Source organism: Caretta caretta, chromosome 1 (assembly GCF_965140235.1).
Source record: "Caretta caretta isolate rCarCar2 chromosome 1, rCarCar1.hap1, whole genome shotgun sequence".
In the NCBI taxonomy this organism is placed as follows: Eukaryota; Metazoa; Chordata; order Testudines; family Cheloniidae; genus Caretta; species Caretta caretta.
In genome coordinates this window covers 266,147,954-266,171,048 of record NC_134206.1, presented here as the reverse complement: position 1 = coordinate 266,171,048, position 23,095 = coordinate 266,147,954, and the positions used below count along the sequence as shown (strand labels likewise).

General features: G+C 48.6%; 1 protein-coding gene and 1 long non-coding RNA gene across 4 annotated transcripts; one reads left to right on the top strand and one right to left on the bottom strand.

The window, feature by feature from the left end:
- Positions 1–3,401: 3,401 nt before the first annotated feature.
- Positions 3,402–15,574, bottom strand: TMEM140 (transmembrane protein 140). Of its 3 annotated transcripts, XM_075124261.1 has the most exons (5): positions 15,347–15,574; positions 8,540–8,625; positions 6,969–7,073; positions 5,601–5,739; positions 3,402–4,659 (listed from the first exon to the last, which is right to left on the bottom strand). In XM_075124261.1, exon 5 carries the CDS (start codon positions 4,600–4,602, stop codon positions 4,015–4,017), a length of 588 nt encoding a protein of 195 aa, XP_074980362.1. In that variant the 5' UTR covers positions 4,603–4,659; positions 5,601–5,739; positions 6,969–7,073; positions 8,540–8,625; positions 15,347–15,574; the 3' UTR covers positions 3,402–4,014. The 3 variants fall into 3 exon arrangements, with proteins under 3 accessions (XP_074980362.1, XP_048691372.1, XP_074980363.1); XM_048835415.2 differs by lacking the exon at positions 5,601–5,739 and having other exon boundaries at positions 15,347–15,570; XM_075124262.1 differs by lacking the exons at positions 5,601–5,739; positions 6,969–7,073; positions 8,540–8,625; positions 15,347–15,574 and adding an exon at positions 5,116–5,580.
- On the top strand, positions 10,435–14,413 carry LOC142070550 (uncharacterized). Its single transcript, XR_012666406.1, has 2 exons — positions 10,435–10,654; positions 13,045–14,413. It is a non-coding gene; the product is annotated as an uncharacterized LOC142070550 (long non-coding RNA).
- Positions 15,575–23,095: the final 7,521 nt, after the last annotated feature.

The following is a 23,095-nucleotide window of genomic DNA, read 5'->3' as shown; positions in this document are numbered from 1 at the left end:
GCATCTGTGTGTTCTGCCTGCACCATGGGCCACCCTGTGCTGTCTCCTACCTCACCTGTGGGCATCATATTTACCTGATCTGTCAGTGGACTTGCATTGTCTCTGCTTGATGACAAGGCGAGCCAGAAAAGCAAACCGGTTCCATTGTCTAGGGCAGACCTGTTCACAAGCTCCCCCTGCCATGCCTGGTTTAAATGCACTTTAGTCATAATTTCTGCATCTACCCACAATTCTTAGTACCCACTGTGCACCTACCTCATGCAGGAATAGTAGTGAGCAGTGAGTTATTTGTCTGCATATTGTGTATAAAGATTATTGCAACGGTGCGAATAGAGAGTGCTTTGAGTCACACGCGTTACTCAACCAGAGAGCAGAGGTGGCACCCGCCGAACATGCTCTACATCATTCCACCACCGTGTTCCAGCTCTGCCCTGTTCACTCCTTGTCCTGAGTCTAGACAGTGGGGAGGGGCCCGCAGTGGCCGTTTCTTCCCTGTGGACAACTAGGACTTACAAACTGTGTGGTGATGCCACTATCTCATTTGCCATGAACAAGTAGCGGGTGGTGATACTCAGGTCCGCTCCACGTCTGTAGAGACTAAATCTGTGCTACTGGGAGAGCTCAGCACCTGTTTCCCAACTGTCTGAGCTGCATTTTCTGCCCTGTTAACATATAAAATATGAGCAACTCATCTGAAGTATTTTGCGGGCAGGTTTGAATGCACATGTGTGTGCTGGAAAAGGTTTTCCACTGTCAGTGTTTTGGCCTTCTCTTTTTCAGTCTCCTGGCATAGGGACCAGATTATGCATGCAGCAGATGAAATTACCCAATAGAGCTAGAAAAGACCTGCGAGCCTTTCCTGATCTCCCTTTGGGCCAGGTACTGATGCTGTAGGTGACATGCTCGTAATTAAATCATAGAATATCAGGATTGGAAGGGACCTCAGGAGGTCATCTAGTCCAACCCCCTATTCAAAGCAGGACAAATCCCCAATTTTTGCCCCACATCCCTAAATGGCCCCCTCAAGGATTGAACTCACAACCCTGGATTTAGCAGGCCAATGCTCAAACCACTGAGCTATCTCGTGCCTAAGCCCCCTTTATAGCACATAGGCATCCCCCTTTACAATGAACATAGATATGCCAGCATACCCACAAGGCTGCAGTAACCCTTCTCTGTTGAGTGGGTCTGGTAGGTAGCCCTGGTTTGTCTTACATCTCTTAGCCACTACTTAGAATTCTTTGCAACTTGCCTTTATTGTACCATGACTAACCACGGGCCCTCCTATATTTACCTTATTCAGTTTCCTCAAGGGCACTGACCAGGCCGCAAGAGTCATCCTCTGTACACTAGCTCAGTTTAAAGCATTAATTCACTTTACTCTGCAGAAATTTACATTTCTGTACCACAAACTGTGCAACACATAAGCTGGCTGTAGTAGAACTAAAGGTCTCCTAGATGAACTGCCAGGGCTGTCCTTAGGCATACATGGTTGTGTAGGGCACCTGGAAATTTAGGGCACCCCCGGGTCTTCCTATCCCCGTTCTGACCCTTCCTGCAGGCTCCCACAGCTGGCTGCTGAGCCTGGTGAGTCTTCCTCTGGAGGGGGATCGAGTAACTTAAGAGTGAAAAAGCCTTCCAGTCTGCCAGACCTATTAACACAATACTGAAACTGTAGATTTAAACGCTTGGATCTTCAGACATATATTTTTTAAAATAAATCCTTCAAAGAACCACTCTGATCTAAAATACACATTTTAATTTTAATTACTATAGTACAAAAAACTTTCTTCCAAAGTCTTCCTGTCCTTTCTGTCCATCCCTTTCTCCCTTCACCCCCATGTTAAAGAGAGCCCTTAAAGGGACAACACCCCTTTCCTGCCAGATAGTGGGTCAAATGAGTTTCCCTTTCTTTCCTTCTGACTATTTGATGAACTAGTTTTAAGAGACCCCTCTAGCAAAATCAGTACCTTAGTAAGATATAAAATCCTTTGTTATGCCTAAAGTCTTTGGAAACATATTTTTTAAAGTTGGTGAAATTTCATAAACATGTCTATTGTTATGGAGATCACACAAAGTAAATTAGTGTTCGCTTTGTCTAAAAGCAATGAACATTGTTATGAACACACTAAACCTCTGCGATTGATTAATTTAAAATAATGTCTTTGTTTCAGTGAGTTAAATATGTAGTAATCTGGAATGATTACTTAATGATGGCTTAAGAGTACATTTAAAATGTAAAATCAGCTTAGAAATACTGATTAAGAAAATGTCATACAGAAGAGCTGCCTCACGTATTCCATAATATTTAAGGTTGTATTCAGCAGGACAGGTGACTTGCCTTTACTACAAAGTTTTTGCAGATAAAGCTCTGACAGACTTCAGGGTTTATAAAAAAAAACCTGTGACTGACGTTTTTTTATTCCCAAGTTTAGTGCTTTTCATGAGGTACCTTCTGCATGTCCACTCTTCACCTCCTGGCATGCCGTGGAAAACATGCTCCATCTTCTTTAGAAAGAAATTGCAGAAGAGTGATTTTTTTCAAATGTCATTTGCTTTATTTGGGTTCAGGGATTTGGCTGGAAGGGGGGAGAGCAGGGAGGTGAAGGGGAGAGAGTGGGAATAGGGCGGGGCTTGGGCAGAGTGGGGGCGGGGCCTGGGGCGGAGCAGGAGTGGAGTCTTGGCAGGGCCACAGGCAGAAGAGGTGGGGTGGGGAGCTAGGCTCCCCAAACTGCAGCTTGACCCACCGCCCATGACAGCAGGTAAGAGTGGGTTGGCTCCCGCACACCCAGTGCACGCTACAGTCTCTTTAGGCAGGGGCTGTATTCACAGAGGCGTAGTCTGCGTGAGGAAGAGGGTACGGAGGTCTCTGTGGGGAACTGTGATTCTCTGCCGCCAGGAGGCAGGCAGGGCAGCTCGGTATCCTTTGCTGTCACGTCCCTCCTCCGCCTGGGCTGTGAGCCCGGGCTGCCATCGGGCATAGGGGCACCAGTTTAATAATACTGCATAGGACCCCATAACTCCTAAGGACGGCCCTGTGAACTGCCTGACAAACTTAGACACAGAATAGTGTTTCAGCCTGTTCAGGTTTCTTCCCCACTCTGAACTTTAGGGTACAGATGTGGGGACCTGCATGGACCTGCTTATTCTTACCAGCTTTGGTTAAAAACTTTTCCAAGGTACAAACTTCGTCTTGTTCTTGAACCATATGCTGCCACCACCAAGCGTTTTAAACAAAGAACAGGGAAAGAGCCCACTTGGAGATGTCTTCCCCCAAAATATCCCCCCCAAGCCCTACACCCCCTTTCCTGGGGAAGGCTTGATAAGAATCCTCACCAATTTGTACAGGTGAACACAGACCCAAATCCTTGGATCTTAAGAACAATGAAAAATCAATTAGGTTCTTAAAAGAAGAATTTTAATTAAAGAAAAAGTAAAAGAATCACCTCTGTAAAATCAGGATGGTAAATACCTTACAGGGTAGTCAGATTCAAAACTTAGAGAATCCCTCTAGGCAAAACCTTAAATTACAAAAAGACACAAAAACAGGAATATACATTCCATCCAGTACAGCTTATTTTACCAGCCATTAAACAAATGGAAATCTAACGCATTTATAGCTAGATTACTTACTAACTTTACAGGAGTTGTAAGACTGCATTCCTGATCTGGTCCCAGCAACAGCATCACCCAGACGGACGAACCCTTTGTTCCCCGCCCCCCTCCAGCTTTGAAAGTGTCTTGTCCCCTCATTGGTCATTTTGATCAGGTGCCAGCGAGGTTATCTTAGCTTCTTAAGCCTTTACGGGTGAAAGGGTTTTGCCTCTGGCCAGGAGGGATTTTATAGCACTGTATACAGAAAGGTGGTTACCCTTCCCTTTATATTTATGACATGGCCCAAAGCTGGAGATCAGTACACAAGAGCAGGCTATATAGGTTGAATAGTAGATGATGATAAAAACTTGATTGGGGAGTTCCCACAAGCTAGCACTGCATCTTCCTCCCTCTCTGCCTTCAGACCTGCAAGGCTGGGGCCTGCTTCTCAGGGGAAGGGCTTCCCTTTTCAGGAACCTCCTTGAGCCACGTGACATACACAGCAGCAGCAAAAAGCTGGAACAGCAGCAGGGCCTGAGCCCCAGCTAGCGCCATGAAACCCCCACTGAGTTCAGAGAGGTGAAGCCAAACCCAGGTCTGGAGCAGAAACAAGCTGAGGCCACCAGCCAGAAGTGCAGCCGAGAGGCCCAGCACCACAAGGGTCACTTCCCAGGCCTCTCTGGTGTTTGCACATTGGGCCTGTATGATTAAAAAGGGGGAGAAGCTACAGAGGACCTGGACAGTGTATACACAGAGCCTTGCCAGGACTAGCTCAACCTGGCCAACCCCCATGTCCATCAGGTCCTTGAATTCTAGGCACTGCAACTCTCCAGCCATCTGGTTCCACAGGCAGAAGTTGTAGAAGCCGATTCTTTTGTGGGGCAGGTTGATGATGTTTCCAGCATTCCACATCAGGGCATACAGCATCAAGAAAAAGGACCCTCCAGCCAGGAGGAGCATGGTCCAATAGAGCCGGCACGCCCCAGTTTTCTGCTGCAACAGACCCATTCTAGTTTCCACACTAGCTCCTCAGGACCACGGTCTCACTGTCCTCAAAGAGACCTGCTGTGAGACATGAATGGGGAGAGCCCTCAGTTTCAGTGTTCATGCCAGTAATCCCACTGCTTCCTCCATGCCCAGGTAACACACTGATTGAGGAAGTGGTGTAGCTCCTTCACATGGCTGGTCCACTAGAGGATAACAGCTTACTAATGCTCAGAGACTTTAAGGTCAGAAGGGACCATCGTGATCACTGAGTCTGACCTCCTGCACACTGCAGGCCACAGACCCCTCACCTCTGGCTGAGTTAGTGAAATCCTCAAATTTAAATGTAAAGACTTCAAGTTACTATGAATCCACCATTTACTCTAGTTTAAACCTGCAAGTGACCCCTGCCCCATGCTGCAGAGGAACGTGAAAAAGCCCCAGGGTCTCTGCTAATCTGACCCTGGAGAAAATTCCTCCCCGACCCCAGATCTGGTGATCAGTTAGACCCTGAGCATGTGGGCAACACCCACTCACTGGAAAGAATTCTCTGTAGTAACTCAGAGCCGTCCCCAGCTAGTGTCCCATATCCAGCCGTTGGAGATTTTTGCTCCTGGCAGTTGCCAGTGGGCCACATGCCATTGTAGGCAGTCCCATCATATTATTGCTTCTTTTGCTAAAGGGGGCAGTTTGGTTGCTGAAGGGATGGGGTCTGTAGTGTGGGCTCAAGAGCCCAAATTCGAAGGCTGCTGACTGCTTATATGAGGGGCTGTTACACGCACTGTTAGTTTCCTGCATGTGGCAAATAGGGATTTTACTTCTTCTGGAAACAAGCAAGGGAAGAAATGAGCAAATTCTGTGAATTAACCAGGGGAACATTTAAACGTTAAACTAGAAGCAAACAAGAGTTCCTGACCCCAGCACTGGGCTGCAGGTACAAAGGTTAAAATTCCAGCTGCCTGTGAAGTGGGGCTCCCGTTCGAAATGTGACTAGAAAAACCCTCGCAGGGTTCTGTTCTCACCAGTCCCACAGCCAATTTGCTCCGGTGACGAGCCAGGAGACGGTTGTTCTACTGGCCAGCCCCACACATGCCACCTGGGATCTGCAGCTCAGCTTGTGCTCGGCCTTCCTCTCATCAGTACCAGTAACGACGAGTCTGGCTGCCAATGTGTGAGACAGACCAGAGGCTTTGGCCCCCTCCCGTAGCTCTGCTGGCTGGGCAGCGCTCACTGGAGGGCAAACAGGGCTGCAGCAGGAGGGGCTAACACACATCTTTGTGACATGAGGCAGAGTCACTTGTCTGGAGGGCTGCCATCCTAGAGACAGAGGCTGAGGGAACTGAGGGGGCAGCACAGTTAAGCTGCTTTAGGGCATTTTCAGTTTTTCCAGTGCCCACCCCCGCAGTGACGCTTGCAAGAACTGGAGGTCGTCACATGCATTTTGCCTCATTTGAAGGCCCAGCAATATGGGACCTTACGGGGATGGGGGAAGGGACCAGGAATACCAGAGCATAACCTCACATTGGAAACTGACACCCATTTCACTGTTCCACAACTCCTCCTTCTGTATTTCTGGGGGCGGGGACAACAGGAAATGAGCAGAGACACCCACCATCAGCAGGGGAACTCTAGAGATAATCAACACGCTTCCTCCAGCCACTTGTAAGAGCAGTAAAGGCAAATGGGCCAGGTTCTGACTTTTATACACGTGTACACGCCCCCTCCCCAGATTGACATCCTCCAGGGACGTACAGCCAAAGGAGGGGGGCGGAATTTGGCTCCATGGGAGAAAGGCTATGGATTGTCTCTACCTATTCAACTCATGGCTTATTGGCCAGGTACCCAGCCACCAAGAGTGAAAGTGAAAGTGCCTCACTGGACAAACATGCTCATATGATCCAGTTGATACAGTGCCAATAGTTATAACCATGACACGTTATTATGGACTTAATCTGAAAAAAACAAATAAACACTAAAAGAAGCAGCTCTTAAGCAAAATGGTCACTGTGAGGAGGAGAGGGGTGAGCGTTGCCTAGCTTCAACCTAAAGGTCTCTGTCAGGGACCTTCTAGATACAAACTTTTCTTGGCTGGACTAGGAGTCAGTTATTAGGCCAGTTAGTTGCCAAGTTTGATAGTGTGAAAGCCTTGATGTCATTTACTGTAAATGCCTATATTGGCAGCACTGTCTCCTCCCAGGGAAAGCATTTTTGATTTCAGTTCTGGTGAAAATAAGCATGAATCCTGGGAAAACCAACACAAGAGGTGGGATTCCTATTGCCTGAAGTGGCAATTAGGTGCCTATCTTTCTCTCCTGAATCTCAATGGAGGGAACTAAACAATCTGACTATGGCCCCAAGACCCCAAGGAGACAGGTGCTATGGGAATCAACCTGCAGTCTTCTCTTGTTCAGCCTGACTTGGCAGACTTCACTGGCGACTTCTCTCTTAGCTCCTTAGCTTCCTTTCAGCTGTGTTTTTGTGGCTTGTGGTTTAGGCTGAAAAACAAAAGCAGAGGTAAAAGGTGAGGTAAAAGCAGGCCTACGCAGGGAAAAGGATCAGCAAGATCCGCTGCCTCAGCCTCTCAAGGATAGGGTGACCAGATGTCCCGATTCCATAGGGAGTGTCCCGATATTTGGGGCTTTTTCTTATATAGACTCCTATTATTCCCCACCCAGTCCCAATTTTTCATACTTGCTGTCTGGTCATCCTGCTCAAGGTTGTCTTGCTGGTTGGGTCTGCATGTAGGTATCAACAAGGGACTGGGAGTGAGCGGGGGCCTGCCTACGCCGTGCTTAGCTTTGAACACTTCAGAGAGAGAGCATTTGCCTCTTCAAGCATAGTTAAGGATAAGATTACGTTACGGATTCTGTGACTTTCAGAGACCTCCGTGACATTTTCCAGCTCCGGGGTGGCAGGCTGGGTCTGTCGGCTGACGGGGGCTTTGGAGCTCTGAGCTGCCGTGGGCACAGGGGGCCAGGTGTCGGATCCCCTCCTTCTGCAGTGGGGCTTGGGCTCTCATCCCCCCCTCCCCACTTGGGCTCCAGTCCTCCCCCTGTCAATCCCATTTTGTCACAGTTCTTTTTAGTAAAAGTCAGGAACAGGTCAGGGCTTCTGGGAATGTTTGTTTACTGCCCGCAGCCTGTCCCTGACTTTTACTAAAAATAACCATGACAAAATTTGAACCTCAAGCATAGTCCCTGGAGTGTATTCCCTTGGCGGGGTATCCTCCCCTATGTATCCACCACTCAGTTTAACAGATCCACCCTCAGACATTTGGTTCTGGCAATGAGGACTTTGAATCATAGAGTATCAGGGTTGGAAGGGACTGCAGGAGGTCATCCAGTCCAACCCCCTGCTTAAAAAGCAGCACCAATCTCCAATTTTTGCCCTGATCCCTAAATGGTCCCCTCAAGGATTGAACTCACAATCCTGGGTTTAGGAGGCCAATGCTCAAACCACTGAGCTATCCCTCCCCCCTTCCCTGAACTCCCTTTGGATCCTGCCATCACCACTCCATTGGCTGTTACCACTGAGCAATGCGGGACAGGTGCTGCCTCGTGTCTCCCAGCGCCTGATGGTTATCGCGTGGGGAGGGGATACAGTTAAAGCCTCTAAACCACAAGCTCAAACCATGTTTTAAGTGTATCATGGTGGGATGGCTGGGCTGGGCTGGGCTGTGCTGTGCTCAGGGCGTGGCTGCAGCACAGGTGGTTTCTGGGAATCCCCAGTGCTTCCAGCCCCTGTGCTGAGAGCTCAGGACAGGGAGCTGAACCAGACGGTGCTCAGAGCCTGTAAGCGGGTCTCTTTGCTAACCAACAGGCCACAAGCCATCTTTCTACCATTGACAAAGGCTTAGCACCTACAGTGTAGGCACCCCCTTCCCTCCCCCCAGCCCGGCTCACCCACTCTTCGGGGGTGAGGGGCCCCAGTTCTCTCAGCATTACCCCTAGATCATCAATACCTCACTTCTGCTTCCGCATGCTTCGCTTAGAGATCTTCTGGCGAAGCCTGAATGTGCTCCTGCGCTTGTCAGTGGGGTCCAGTGCACTGTAACAAACACAACCACACAAGCAGCTCAGAAGTGGGTGAAAGCCAGAGCCAGGGGCGGGGAGACTACAGGGCAGGTACTTGGTTGACTAGATTAATAGTTCCCAATTGATTTCCACCTGGGATGCACTGTCACCCTCCCCAAAAGACCCTGGTTTCTTGCTGCAGCCTGCCCCATCCAAAGGGGGATGAGACTTGGGGTTCTGGGCCTGTCATGGGGTGGGGCAGGAGCTGGGCCAGGGAGCGGGGGCCAGGCTGGCAGCCTGGGTTGGGCTGGTGTGGGAGCAGATACCAGCCTGGTGGCCGGAGAAGGGCTGGTGTGGGAGTGGGTGCCGGGCTGGAGGCCTGGGACTGGCTGGCATGGGAGCGGGCATGGGGCTGCCAGCCTGAGGAAGGCTGGTGTGGGAGCGGGCACTGGGCTGGCAGCCTGGGGAGGGCTGGCGTGGGAGTGTGCATGGGGCTGGTGGCCTGGGGAGGGCTGGTGTGGCAGCCGGCGCTGACAGAGGGTGTATTTAGTTATGAGATCATAATTTGGCTTGGCTGGATTCGATTTAAAGGCTAGAGGTTGGTAACGTCGATTTCAGCTGACGTACTGACATCAATACACAGGAATTGGATGGGTAACATCTGGCAGGAGCGCAGCCTTCCCCCCTTTCTGCCTGCAGTGATCGGGTGACACCAGCCCCACTCTCTCCCTCCTACCGCGAAAGGTAGAGTGACCAGACGTCCCGTTTTTAAAGAGACAGTCCCGTATTTAAGCCCTCCAACAGGTGTTCCGACTTTTTCTTAAAAATGGGCAAATTGTCCTGTATTTTCTGCCTCCCCTCAATCAGTACTGGCAAGTCCTGCTGCTGGCCGGATCCTTGCTCACCAGCCGCCCGCCCACCAGTGGGGGGGTCCAGTGGCTGATGATGGAGGTGGGTGTGCAAGGCTGGTGGCGGAGTGACGTTGCAGTGCACGGGGCAGGGCAGCTCCCTCTGCCAGTCCGTCAGCGCAGTCCCCGCTGTGTGCCGGCTCTCTGCCAGCAGGGCCCTGTCCCCCATCCTGTTTCCGGCTGGCACTTGCTGCAAGCTGCAGTGTCTGATAAGTGGGCAGGCGCCAGGCAGTGGCCAGTTACGTGTAGCCTCTGTTGCTCACCCATCGGCCCTTTACATGCTCCCCCCTCCCACTGCTTTGCCCCCCCCCCAGCCCCCCTGCTCCTCCATATCCCCACTGGCGGAGCTCGTCCCGCTCCCAGCACTCTGCGGAGAACCAGCCCTTGGTCAGAGCACTCAACTCACCAGCAGCCTGGCCGGCATGCTCCTTCCTTCCCCCACTGCCTCTGGCTGGGCAGGCACCCTGGGAAAGCCCAAGACAACTCTGGCTCGGGGTGCTGGCCATGAGGTGCTGAGACCTGCATGTGATGTCAAGCTAGTTCAAGCCCTGACCCTGCAGGCTCCACAGCAGCCCCCCAGGCAGGTGCTTAGCACCCTCTTCACCTGTGCTCCCCCCCACCGCCCTGAGTCCTTCCCCCCAGGGAGAATGGGGCTGCTTTGTCCCCTAGACACTCCCCACCCACTGAGCCACCTCTCTGGCTGGGCTCCGCTGCAGAAGCCCCTGCAGTCAGGTTCCCTGGGCCCTGATGCACAATGAATCCTTAGGGTTTAACCTCTTCTGCCCGCGCTGTAGCTGGGGGATAAGAGGTGGCTGGGTTATGTCGGTGGCCAGCAGCAGCCTGGAGGTGTTAGCTGCCTTTTGATACTGTGCAGGCAGGAACGAGGAAGGGACAAGCTGCTTCCAGCCACAGGGGAGGTGAGGGGGATGGATGAGCTCTGCAAAGACACAGGCAAGGTCATCCCTTCCCCCGCCCCACTTCCCCCCAGCCTGTGGCTGGAAGCAGCTCCTATCCCTTCCTTCCTGCACAGTGCCAAAGCTCCTGCTGGCCATGTTCTGGCAGAACCCTGGCAGAAATCGGAGGGGGGGGGATGTGACCCTGCGTGCCCCCTCTCCCCCTCCACACACACATTGCCTCGGGAAGACACGGCACCAGGTACTGGAAGACGCGGGTCTGTTCCGGGAGCCCAGCCAGGCATAGAGGGCGGAGAGCGCTGGGCAGGGAGGGAGGGTTGATTGGTTGGTTCCCCTCCCCCACCCCGTGTGAGAGAGAGATATGGGTGTGTGTGTGTGTGACCTCTTCCTGTATGTGTGTGGGGGGGGGGATAGGGGTGTGTTTGTCACCCCTCCCCCTATGGACCCTAAAGCCTTAGAGATAAGAAGGTAAATAAGAAGAATCCAACTATGCAGTATTTCTTTTTAATGGGGGCTCAGTTAACTTGATGTTAATTTTAACATTTGTACTGCCTAGTTCTGACTGATTGCCGTTGAACTCACTTGAATAAGAGTAATTTTACCAGGTGTCCCATATTCAGCATAGGGAAATATGGTCACCCTAGTTAAAGGGCGGTTCTCTCTCGCCAAGGCATTTTGGGGTTCTGTAATTATGCAATCTTATTTTCTCCTGTAATGATTTTCAAGTGAAATGTGCACTGTTTACAAATAGAAGCTGTTGTTTTCTAGTGGTCAGATCTGTGAACTCACTCTGGGATCTGAAAGGCAAACTGGGTTCTTTCTGGCTCAGATCCATATCTGTAGCCCTAAGGACATCACTGGTGTAACCTGGGGAAGATTTTTGTCTGCAGCCGGAATGTAGCTACCTACTGATCTGTGGATTAGCTGCTCTCTCATGGCTGCATTATCTCTGTGGCGCTAATCATAAAAAATTAAGGTGCGTCTTCCTCACACAAATAATCCCATTGACTTCACTCGGCATAGCAATCATACAGGGCCAGACCCAAATCCCATGGACATTAAACGGTTCGTTTCAGACTCTCCTAGCGTAACTAGGCTGAATCCAGTTTCACCATTTCCTTTGCTATCACACAAGACTTTCCAGAACATCTGATGCAATATGACCCCTTGTGCTACCAGCTAATTTTGTATAAATTGATTCAGCTGCTTAATAATTAAAAGAGGTTCCATTTTTAACAGAGGAGAAAACCTCAGTTTTTAATTTGAAGTGTTTTGGATGGGATCCATGACAGGACTCAGGTGTTGCAACACTGAGCATTACAGCCCTTAACTTTTATATGCCTAGAAAATCCCAGGAACAATACTGCAATCCACAAAGCTTGAGTGAGGGGCCTCAGTTCCCTACGCATTGAATGGGGAGAGATGGGATCCTTAGAGTGGGACCCAAAAAACCCAGCTTGCTAAGCAGGGAGCCACCTAAGCTAGCCAAGGTGAGATGCCAATAAGAGGGGTGTGTGCTAAGAATGCCCACTCTCTCAGAGATAGGCACCTACATCCAGGCTGTGGGGAGGTGCCTAGCGCTGCTAGCTATCCATGACAAAGAACCTGCTGCCTGGAGTCAGGCAGCTTAGGCACCTAAGCCACTTCTTGAGGAAAGGAGTTAGGTGCCTGCCTTGCTCTGCATAGAACAGCCAGAGGAATTGCCTGGGAGGAGGGAGACCCTGGTTCAATTCCCCTCCATGTCAGAAGCAGAGAAAGGGTTTGACCCCAGCTCTTAGGAGAGGGCTGTAACCACAGAACTATGGGCTATTCTGAGGTGGGGCTTGTCAAGGTTCCTTCCCCACTCTGAACTCAAGGATACAGATGTGGGGACCTGCATGAAAACCTCCTAAGCTTACTTTTACCAGCTTAGGTTAAAACTTCCCCAAGGTACAAACTATTTTACCTTTTGCCCTTGGACTTTATCGCTGCCACCACCAAACATCTAACGGGGATATAATTGGGAAAGAGCCCGTTTGGAAACGTCTTTCCCCCCAAAATCCTCCCAAATCTTACACCCCCTTTCCTGGGGAAGGTTTGATAAAAATCCTCACCAATTTGTATAGGTGAACACAGACCCAAACCCTTGGATCTTAAGAACAATGAAAAAGCATTCAGATTCTTAAAAGAAGAATTTTAATAGAAGAAAAAGTAAAAAGAATCACCTCTGTAAAATCAGGATGGTAAATACCTTACAGGGTAATCAGATTCAAAACATAGAGAATCCCTCTAGGCAAAACCTTAAGTTACAAAAAGACACAAAAACAGGAATCTACATTCCATTCAGCACAGCTTATTTTCTCAGCCATTTAAAGGAATCAGAATCTAACACATATCTAGCTAGATTACTTACTAAGTTCTAAGACTCCATTCCTGTTCTGTCCCTGGTAAAAGCATCACACAGACAGAGCTGACCCTTTGTTTCTTCCCCCCCGCTCCAGCTTTTGAAAGTATCTTGTCTTGTCATTGGTCATTTTGGTCAGGTGCCAGCGAGGTTATCCTAGCTTCTTAACCCTTTACAGGTGAAAGGGTTTTTCCTCTGGCCAGGAGGGATTTTAAAGGTGTTTACCCTTCCCTTTATATTTATGACAGGGCTCCATCAAGGTCTCCTGTTGAAGCTGTTCCACTATGGAGAAATAATGAAAGCATATTGGAGCATGGGGACTGGAGCTGGGGTCCCCTGCCTCTCGGGTGGGTGCTCGAAGCACTGGACTACAAAGTCATTCTCTCTCTCCAGCACAACGACTGTTCAAGTGTTTCAACACAGTGGAACAGGGGGAGACCCCTGCTCAAAGCCTTTCTCCCCCTCTGGCAGAAAGGGGAGCACTGAACCTGGGCCTCCCACATCCCACGCAAGCACTCTAACCTCTGGGCTAAAAGCATAAGGTGGACGATTCTGCCACCCCCACCCGATCAGGCCCCACATGTGAGTTAGGCTGCTCAGCGGCCAAAGGCCTGTCTTCCCTGGTTAGGGACTCACTCTGGGGCTTAGGCATCCGGACACATATAGGGAAGCAGCAGCGTGTGAGTCAGAGGCAGAACCATAGAGGTGTTGGATCATATTAAAGAAGTTCTGTATTAAAATCACAAATGAGTTTGATTCCCTGTAGTTTAAATTCCACGGTATTACTAATTAAGAGGTCTCTTGGTTTTTGGTACTGTTTCTCTCCCTCTATGTGTGAAACTTGCAAGCTGCTAATTGTGTTAGTACATTCTGAGACAGAGTCTGTTCTCAAAGCAATCCTTTGTAACAACAACTACTCACACAGAGAGAGACTCAAAGCAATACTCTGTGACAACAGAAACAGCACCCAGAGACTCCCCTCCCTTTTGTTGTATTCATCTTGCTTTGTTAACAATTGTGATTAAAATAGAGATAGAGGATGTATGTGGATGGATGCTTGGTGTGGATAATAACTGAATGATCAGGGAGGTGCCAGCCTAAGAATCCAGTGTCCATCGGCTGAAGAAGGCGTCAAATGGAAATAACCAGATGACCCCCGGAGGGCAGACTGGAATCCACCCAACAGCCTCAAGAATGGGAGAAACAAAGAACAAGATAACATCTGGCAACACGGAGCTGTCAGGAATGTGCCATCTGCTGATTGATTCAGCAACAGCATGATGAAGCAATTCCCATAGACTGGCATAGGAAGAAATTCCTATAAAAATGGACTCTAGAAAGTGAGAATTTTGGGGTCTGATTCTGCAAACCAACTTCCAGGAGCATCAGATGAGCATCTGACAAGGCCCTGCTCCCTCATGTCCAGGCCACCTGGCCAGTGGCTTGGCATGAGCAACTCTAAGGCTGGTAACTATGATAACAACTTTGCAGAACCCGTGTGTGTGTGTGTGACTAAATATGAAAGTGAATGGAATGTTATAGCTATAACTAACTGCTTACTATAATTCTTTCTGTATTCACAATAAATGTGGCTTTTTGCCTTTTCCCCTTTAATAAGATCCTGCTGGTTTTTATTTTATTGGTATAACAGAGATGAGGAAACTTTTGCTCTGAACATATAGGTGGGAATGAGATTAGGTGCCTAAAGGATTTGGGGGGGGTGGGTGGGTTCTGGATCACAGTGGATCCAACACTGGATCTAAACCCCAGAATTAAACCCCTTTGTAGATCTGGGCCTTAACGATCACTTGTAACATGAAAACTAAAAATAATGGGGGCTGATTATGCTCTCAGTTACTCTGTTTTTTCATGGTTATAATACGCCACTGAAATCAATGGTGTTGCTCATGTGTGGCCCTAGTGCGAGAGAAAAATCAGGCCGAGGAGATGTGAACACTGATAGGGACATTTGGTAATATACTAATAGGACAAATGCGGATAACCAAATTTTTATTTTCTCAATCAATTCAACTGACATCCTCAAGTGGAAATCTAATCCATTGCAAAAAGAGAGCATGGAAAGTAGTTTCAGGTGCTTCACCTACTCTCTGGAGCCCAATTACCTATTTCTGTGATTCTTTTCAGTCACATTTTTTCCCATTTAAAAATTTTGCTTTCTCTCCCCTCTTGCTGGGCAAAAATCTCATGCAAACAACAAAGGAAGCTGACCAAACAGAGAGTACTGCCAAATTCACGGAGTAAACAACAGGGGAAACTGACTATGATGAAACAAACTATACCCATAATGCTCTCAAATACACAAAGGAATCAAACTGAAAAAATAAATACATTTCTCCCGGATCTCTTTGCATTAGACTGATTTTAGGCATTCCATATATAACAGCAATAGGTAAACAATTCAGACAGAAGTAGGGTTTTTAAGTTGATAGTGTCCCTTTAAAAGACTCAGGAAGGAATGGACTCCGTGTTTTGCATGCACAGTATAATCTCAAAGTGACATTGCTCCCAGCCCACCAGAAGGGTACTTACATGAGGACCACCATTGTGCTGATTGCTGAACCCGAAAAGAAACACCAGCAAGAGGAAGCACTTGAAGTCTTGTTCAGTTTATCCTCTTTAGTACGGTTCAACAGCCCTGTCTCGGATAGAGTGTGAGAGCAAAACTCGAGCCTGTCCTCCTCTGAAGCTATGTAGTTATGCTGATAATCTTTGCCACAACACAGCAGATTTCACTTTCATTTTGACTGTTTGGGACTTCCCACACAATAATGGTTCTAGGTCAGATGAATGTTCCCAATCCCACGCCCTATTGTTGACTGATTTACAAGACAAACTTACCACGTAGCTGGGGTGCTCAGGCAGATTTGCATTTATTTCCTCGGTTGCTACTAAAAAGGGGGTTAGTTGCTAAGAGTAAAGCAGGGTTCCACTAGAAACTTTTGCCAGTATAGCAATGTCAGTTATGGTTGTGATGCTTTTACAACTTTTCTATACCAGCAAAAGCCCTAGTTTAGGTAGTTATACTGGCCTAAAAGTGCTTTTGCTGGGGTACCTTATTTTGCTTGGGGAACAGATATAAGCTATGCTGGCAAAAGCACTTTTGCTGGTATAAGCTGTGTTCACAGTAGGAGGGTTTGGACTATAGCTATACTATTCTAGCTTTTCTAGTATAGGCCCTGACCTGATTCCTGACTCACATTGACCCGCTTTCCTTCAGATCCCAACTTTCAGTATAGCTTCTGGTGGTTCTGAGTGTCTGCCCTTCACACACACACAAACACACCCATTGTCTATGAAATTCTCGGTCTCTTAGGAACTGTGCACACCACACAGTGGCTATCTGCCAACTATTTCTCAGAAAAGTTCCATGTGGCTAGGCAGGTAACTAGTGCGGTGTGGAGGCAATGACATGAAGGAGAACAATACCTACCTCAAAGAACTGTGCCGAAGATTAGTTCTAGAATCTATTTAAAGTGCTCAGATTGTGTAAATAAGTGTACAGATTATTTTTACCTTCAACAGAATCAGTCAGGAGATGAGATCAGAGCCCCAGAAAAAAGCAGCAATTACACCAGCTTTTTGAACTCTGATACTTCCAGTCTTCATCAAGTCACCCAAAACTATGCAAAATCAGAGAGTGGTAAAAAGAGGGTGTTTTAGCTTTAGGACCTTGGGATCATTAGTCACAGCAAAGAATATACACAGAATTGATTTGCTTACAGTGTAGAATGAGCATGGACTATGAAATGGAATTCTAACCTGTTCCCCATTCATACTAACAGATCATTTACACACACAAGTGGAAGAATTAAGTGCCTTGAAGCAAAAATATTAATTCACCTTTTTGACTCAAATTTGTACACAAATTTGTTGAAGAAAGCACCCTGAGCTCACCATGATCAGAATTCAGACAGCCTAGACTGGGAGCTATTTAACAGTGACCTAAAGAAGAAGATCTAAGGGCATGTCCACACTGGCAGAGTTACAGCGCAGGCAGTTACAGCACCGCTCAGAGAGCGCTGAAGGGAAACCGCTGTTGTGTGTTCACACTGTCAGCTGCCTGCGCAATAGTGTGTTCATACTTGCGACACTTGCAGCGGTATCTGGAGTGGTGCACTCTGGGCAGTTATCCCCCAGAGCACCTCTTCCTCTTCTGCCACTAAGAGTCACATGTGGGAAGGTGGAGGGGGTCGCAGGGCATCCTGGATCCTGTCCCAGTGCCCCATGATGCATTGCTTCTCATCCCAGCAATCCCTGTGCTTCCGTCTGCATTTGGCGCCATCTGTCAACGGTTTGCGTACTGTGCGCCCTGCCCTGCCTCTTGCGGGTTGCAGGAATGGATCCCAAACTGCTCACTAATATGCTGCTCGCTCTGACCAACACATCACAAGTGGTAGTGGAGTTATTCCTTAAACTACAAAGTATTGTTCCTGGAGGGGTCTGCCTGGGAGAATAGTGTCTGGGGGGCTTATTCAGCCTGGGTTGCTGCTGCTGGGGTGAAAGCCCAGGGTGTGTGTGGGACCAGATGATGTTTGGGACAGGAATATCTGGTATAATCTGGATCCCATGGATCCAGAACCCTGATGGCCGGACCCCAGACACCATGTTGCAGTGGTCTGAAGAGCGGTCTGAAACTATGGGCCTGTGCCCGCAGGTGGCGGGGCACCCCCAAGTACTGGACACATTGTAGCAGAGACCGAGTTGACTCCTGCACAAGCAATAAAGTTAGCAAAAACCCCGGGTGGCCCCTCGTGCTCCAGGTTCAGCGGGTGGGCCCGGGATATGGTGACTGAACCTAGCTGAGACCCAGCTGGTGTTGAAAGCCGCGTCCGGGTCGGGAGGAGATTTAGCAGGGGCAGCTTGGCAGCAAGCTGGTCATGCCGCACACAACAGTATCTTTGATATGTTGGTGGGGATGGTGCCTGCCATGCGGCTGCGCACATTGTTGGCAGAGTTTGTCTCAGCGGCTGCTGTGCCTGGGGAAGACCCCATCTGGTTCGTAGAGATAATGGTTCTTCTGGCATGTTTGTGTGTCTGGAATGTGGCTGCTACAGCGGGAGAGCAGGTACCCCCGACCATAGCTCAAATAGCCCTTCCTCTGGAGGAATTGAGACTGATTGCCCAGGGTCTCCCAGCCCACATGCAGCAGGCAAAGTGGGAGGGATCCTATATGGTGGTGAACAGGGCAGGAACAACAGTGTATATAATAGATAAAACCCTGGAGGGAAAATGGGTACACTGCAGACAACTCAAATGAGCAGGGTCTGCCGCGGTGGGAGCATGGTGCTAATTTGTTTCTAAGCTTCTATCTTTCAGCCTCCAAACCGGAACATCAGGGGAGCTGGTACCAGCTGAAGAGTTATAGAAATGCCATGGTTCTAGTGTCATGACAAAGTCTGTGTTCAGTGTTCTGTGTCTGTCTCTAGTGGGCGTCTTGTGCTAGCACTGGGTCCAGAGAAAGAGGGGATGCTACACTAGACAGGATAAATACCTTTTCCTCTCTCTACTTCCCCCCTCTCCAACCAAATTATCTAACACATCCACCTCTATCCAAAAGACTTTGGTCCCCAATGCATCAGATTTATTTTTTGTTAGGTTCTCTAATAATCATTTTGTTGTTGATTTTGTTATTGATACATTTGTATTGTTAGTTACATTTTCTTGTATTGTTAATCCCACACTTTCCTCTATGCACCCTGGTTCTACTTCCCCAAGCCCTGAAGGGTAGTTCATGGGCCCCCATATTTCATTATCACCCCCCTAGTGGGATTTTTGACCTTGGCCCATAATTGTAGGGCCCCGTCTTTCCGGTTTTGGATTTGTTTCCCCCCACCTCCCGCCCCCAGAACTCTTAAGAACTGTTAGTAACAGGGGATTCTGCAACATTTTAGCAACTACATGTTAGTTTAAGTATCAGCAATTTCACCAAGTTCTCTGTTACAATGTATCTTCCAAATCAGTTTCACCTTGCAGGACAACTGTGGTACTCCTACAAATCTTATTTGTTGTGTGTACTTTAAGAGGTCCTGACCTCAGTGACTTATTGTTTGATGGCTATTGCAGCATCAAACTTCAGGTTTCAGAGGAACAGCCGTGTTAGTCTGTATTCGCAAAAAGAAAAGGAGTACTTGTGGCACCTTAGAGACTAACCAATTTATTTGAGCATGAGCTTTCGTGAGCTACAGCTCACTTCATCAGATGTTTACCGTGGAAACTGCAGCAGACTTTATATACACACAGAGAATATGAAACAATACCTCCTCCCACCCCACTGTCCTGCTGGTAATAGCTTATCTAAAGTGATCAACAGGTGGGCCATTTCCAGCACAAATCCAGGTTTTCTCACCCTCCACCCCCCACACAAATTCACTCTCCTGCTGGTGCTAGCCCATCCAAAGTGACAACTCTTTACATAATCAAGTAGGGCTATTTATAAATATTTTTATAAATATATTTATAAATAGCCCTACTTGATTATGTAAAGAGTTGTCACTTTGGATGGGCTAGCACCAGCAGGAGAGTGAATTTGTGTGGGGGGTGGAGGGTGAGAAAACCTGGATTTGTGCTGGAAATGGCCCACCTGTTGATCACTTTAGATAAGCTATTACCAGCAGGACAGTGGGGTGGGAGGAGGTATTGTTTCATATTCTCTGTGTGTATATAAAGTCTGCTGCAGTTTCCACGGTATGCATCCGATGAAGTGAGCTGTAGCTCACGAAAGCTCATGCTCAAATAAATTGGTTAGTCTCTAAGGTGCCACAACTAGCATCAAACTTGAGCCTCATTTTGTTTGTTGATGTACTCAATTATTGTAATTGTAATGGTTTATTTTATATTCACCTGGTTATGATTGTTTGGTTTGTTTGCAACAGATCACCTGTGCCCTACAATGACAACAACTACTGTAATGACCATAGATCAAAGGGCGGAGTGTTGTAAGAGCAGTGGTGATCTGTATGCTCTGTATAACTGGTCTGTTCAAAAGGTCTGTTATACCTTCCTCCCCCTTTTGTGTCTTCTCCCTCTTTGAATACCTGTGAAGTGGCTTTCCCCCTCCTCCTCCCTCCTGGAATGCTTGTGGGATGAATGGGCTGCTTAAGCAGCTGGAAGATCAGAAGAGCTCCCAAGTAGACAAGGTGTCTGGGACTCTAATTAGGCAGCATTCACACACCCAATGCATGGACACTGCCCGAGGTGGAGTGTGACCAACCAGACCTGGCCAAGTCATTTCTAGCTGCAGGCTATGAGGAGCAGGTCCTTAAAAGGGGAAGGGGCCATGTGCTCAGGAGTGCACTCACAAGATTGTACCTCCTGTAAAAGTCCTTCGCCCGGACCGCCTGGCCAGTGGTTCGCCGCGTTGCATTCCATCGTGCCTCGGGAAGACTTACCTTCATTGCACCATCCATCGCTGTGCTGTGGGACACTTATCTTGAAGGTTCCTGACATCTCCAGTGCCGTGCCTGTCCTGGAAGTGTGAGTATGTGAGTGTGACCCTCCCACTTCTTTTGAGCTTAGCTATCAGTATAATAAATGTGCTGCTTTCTGGTGGGTCATTAGTCCTCCCTAAGCTTACTAGCTGGCCCAATTTCGGGTAACATGGGTACCTTGACAGCTGCAAGGAGCAGTTCAACAACAGGCTGAGCAAGTGCAAAATGACTGTTGCGTGTGCTTTTGGCTGTTTAAAGGCCTGCTGGTGCTGCCTATATGGGAGGCTGGACCTGGCCAATGACAATATTCCTATACTTATAGCCGCATGCTGTATACTCCATAATATTTGGGAAGGGAAGGATGAAAGCTTCACTCGGGACTGGACCATTGAGGCTCAGCGTCTGAAGGCTGCATTTGAACAACCAGGGACCAGGGCTATTAGAGGGGCATAGCGTGGGGCCATAAGGATCAGGGATGCTTTGAGGCAGCAATCTGAAGCTGAAAGCCACTAATATTTGTTGCTATACTTGGGACTGCAGTGCTTGTAATGCTAGGAGGTGATTGGTCCACATGATGCAAGAGGGGCCTTAACATAATTGTATGTTGCTTTGCAGTGCTCTTTTTGCTTTCACTTAATAAAGATTGCTTCCAAACAAACACAATTCTTTTATAAAGAGACAACAACAAGAGGGGAGAGTCAAAAGAAAAAAATACATCAGGAGAGAGGGGGATGGGGGAAGGGAATGTCCAAGGAGGAGGAGGGGGCCTTTGGGATGCCTAAAGATTTGTGTACATCCAGGAATCATGTCTAGCCTTCACCTCTGGAGTACAATGCAGTGGGTGCTGTACTCCAGCAGGGCCAAACTGCAGAGGGATGAGCATTGAGTGTAGTGGGTAGTGGGAGTCCACAGTACTAGACTGTGAGGGGGAGAAGTGGAAGGCCAAGGGGAGAGAGTGGAGCCAGGAGGTTGATAAGAGTGTGTTGGCATTGTAGGGTGGGGCACATGGGAAAGAGTTTTGCGACAGCGGCTGTAGGGGAGGGCGGGCATGCTAGTAGCGCCTGAGGCATGTCCGCTTGGCGCTCCATAACATTTAACAGCCGCTCCGTGGCTTCATTCTGGCACATCTCATTCCCCTTTCGGTCCCTCTTCTTGGTATCCCACCACTCCTTCGATTCTTGTTTTCCGGCCGCCGAGTGCATCATGACATCAGGCAGAAAGTCCTCTTTAGTTCTTCGTGGCCGCTTTCTAATTCTGCGCAGCCGTTCAGCTGGCGATAACAAAGAGGGAGGCTGGGCTCCCAAGGTAATATCTGTGAAGCCAAAATGCAACATTTTACAGAAGCAGTAATTATTTGCAGCACACAGACCGCTGATTTAAAACACAGCCACTATGCACATACCTGTCACTAACTGGCTGACCCCAGGCAAGCACACATGAGCCACAAGACACCCAAAATGGTGAGTAACCACAGGGGCAGAGGAAATCAGTGTTCCAGGACCATACTGTACACTGGGCACCTAGCTCTTGGGGAGAGCCAGCACTATAGCGGGGTCCCTATAATCATTCCTGTCTCCACATTTTCCACAGGCTGTGTTCATTATGGAAGATATCTCGCTGCTGAGGTTGAGCAGGGAATCAAGGGATGATCTTCTCCAAGACTGCGGCTTCCATGCTGACCCTTATGCGGCTCACCTGTGTGCAGCAATGGTCCCCCCAGTGATGGCAGAGTAGTGTGGGAAAGTTACCCTTAATGGGGCAAGAAACAAAGCAGCTCTGCCAAAGAATCTGCGGCAGCAGATGGCCCAGTATCTCCATGAGAGTTTCCTGGAGATCTCTGAGGCAGATTCCCTTGAAGTGAGGGAGTCAATCAACACCCTGTTCCCCCACTCAGACTAGGCATGTGGTAGTACGTGCATCATACAGACACAATCCTGCTTTCTGAAACCCTCCTGCCCTCAACAACTTGCTTCAGCGAGTCCCAAAATCAAAGCCACTTACCAGGGACCTCCTCTCCTGTTTGCACTTCACCAAGATCCAACAGCTGTGACTGGCTAGCCTCCCCCAGAGTAGAGAAGAGCTCCAGGCTGAATGCATCTCTGACTTCTGAGTCATCCTCTGCCTCTGGGTCCCCCTCCACACCCTCATCCAAGACTTCCTCCTCTTGGCTTGGTCCACCCTCGACTGGCATGTGACCCAACAAATTATCCACAATGGCCTTCGCAGTGGAGGTGGGGTCGCCACCGAGTATCGCGTTCAGCTCTTTGTAGAACAAGCAGCTCATGGGTGCAGCACTGGAGAGGTGATCTGCCTCCCATGCCTTGTGGTAGGTGTTCTGCAGTGCCTTCACTTTGACCCTGCACTGCAATGTGTCCCAGTTATGGTCCCTTTCTGTCACGCATCATGAAATCTGTCCATAGGTATAATGAAGTGAAGCTCTGTACCTCAGGGGAACACTCTACGCAGCCATGTTCATCTTTATAAAATGATTGTGTGGTATCCAATGCAAAGTTTGTCACGTTGGGTGTCTTCAGAAGGTTCATGATGCACTGGGCATGGTTGTTATAGTGATGTTATAGTAATTGTTACAGTAATGTTATAGCAATGTTATAGGTTATAATTTCATGTAAGTAGTTATGAGGGTGAAAATGTATCCTCATGGCTTAAAATAAGCCCAGGCAAAAACTCTCCAAGAGCAGAGAGGCAGTTCACACTTCATCATGGCAGGTATGGGACAAACCCAGCCCAGCCTCACAGGAACAAAGGACGCTCACCTAGGCAGCAACAAAAGAATCTGTTAGACTCTTGAGGGAGCCACCCCCCTTCCTTTGGTCAGTTTGGAACTGCGATG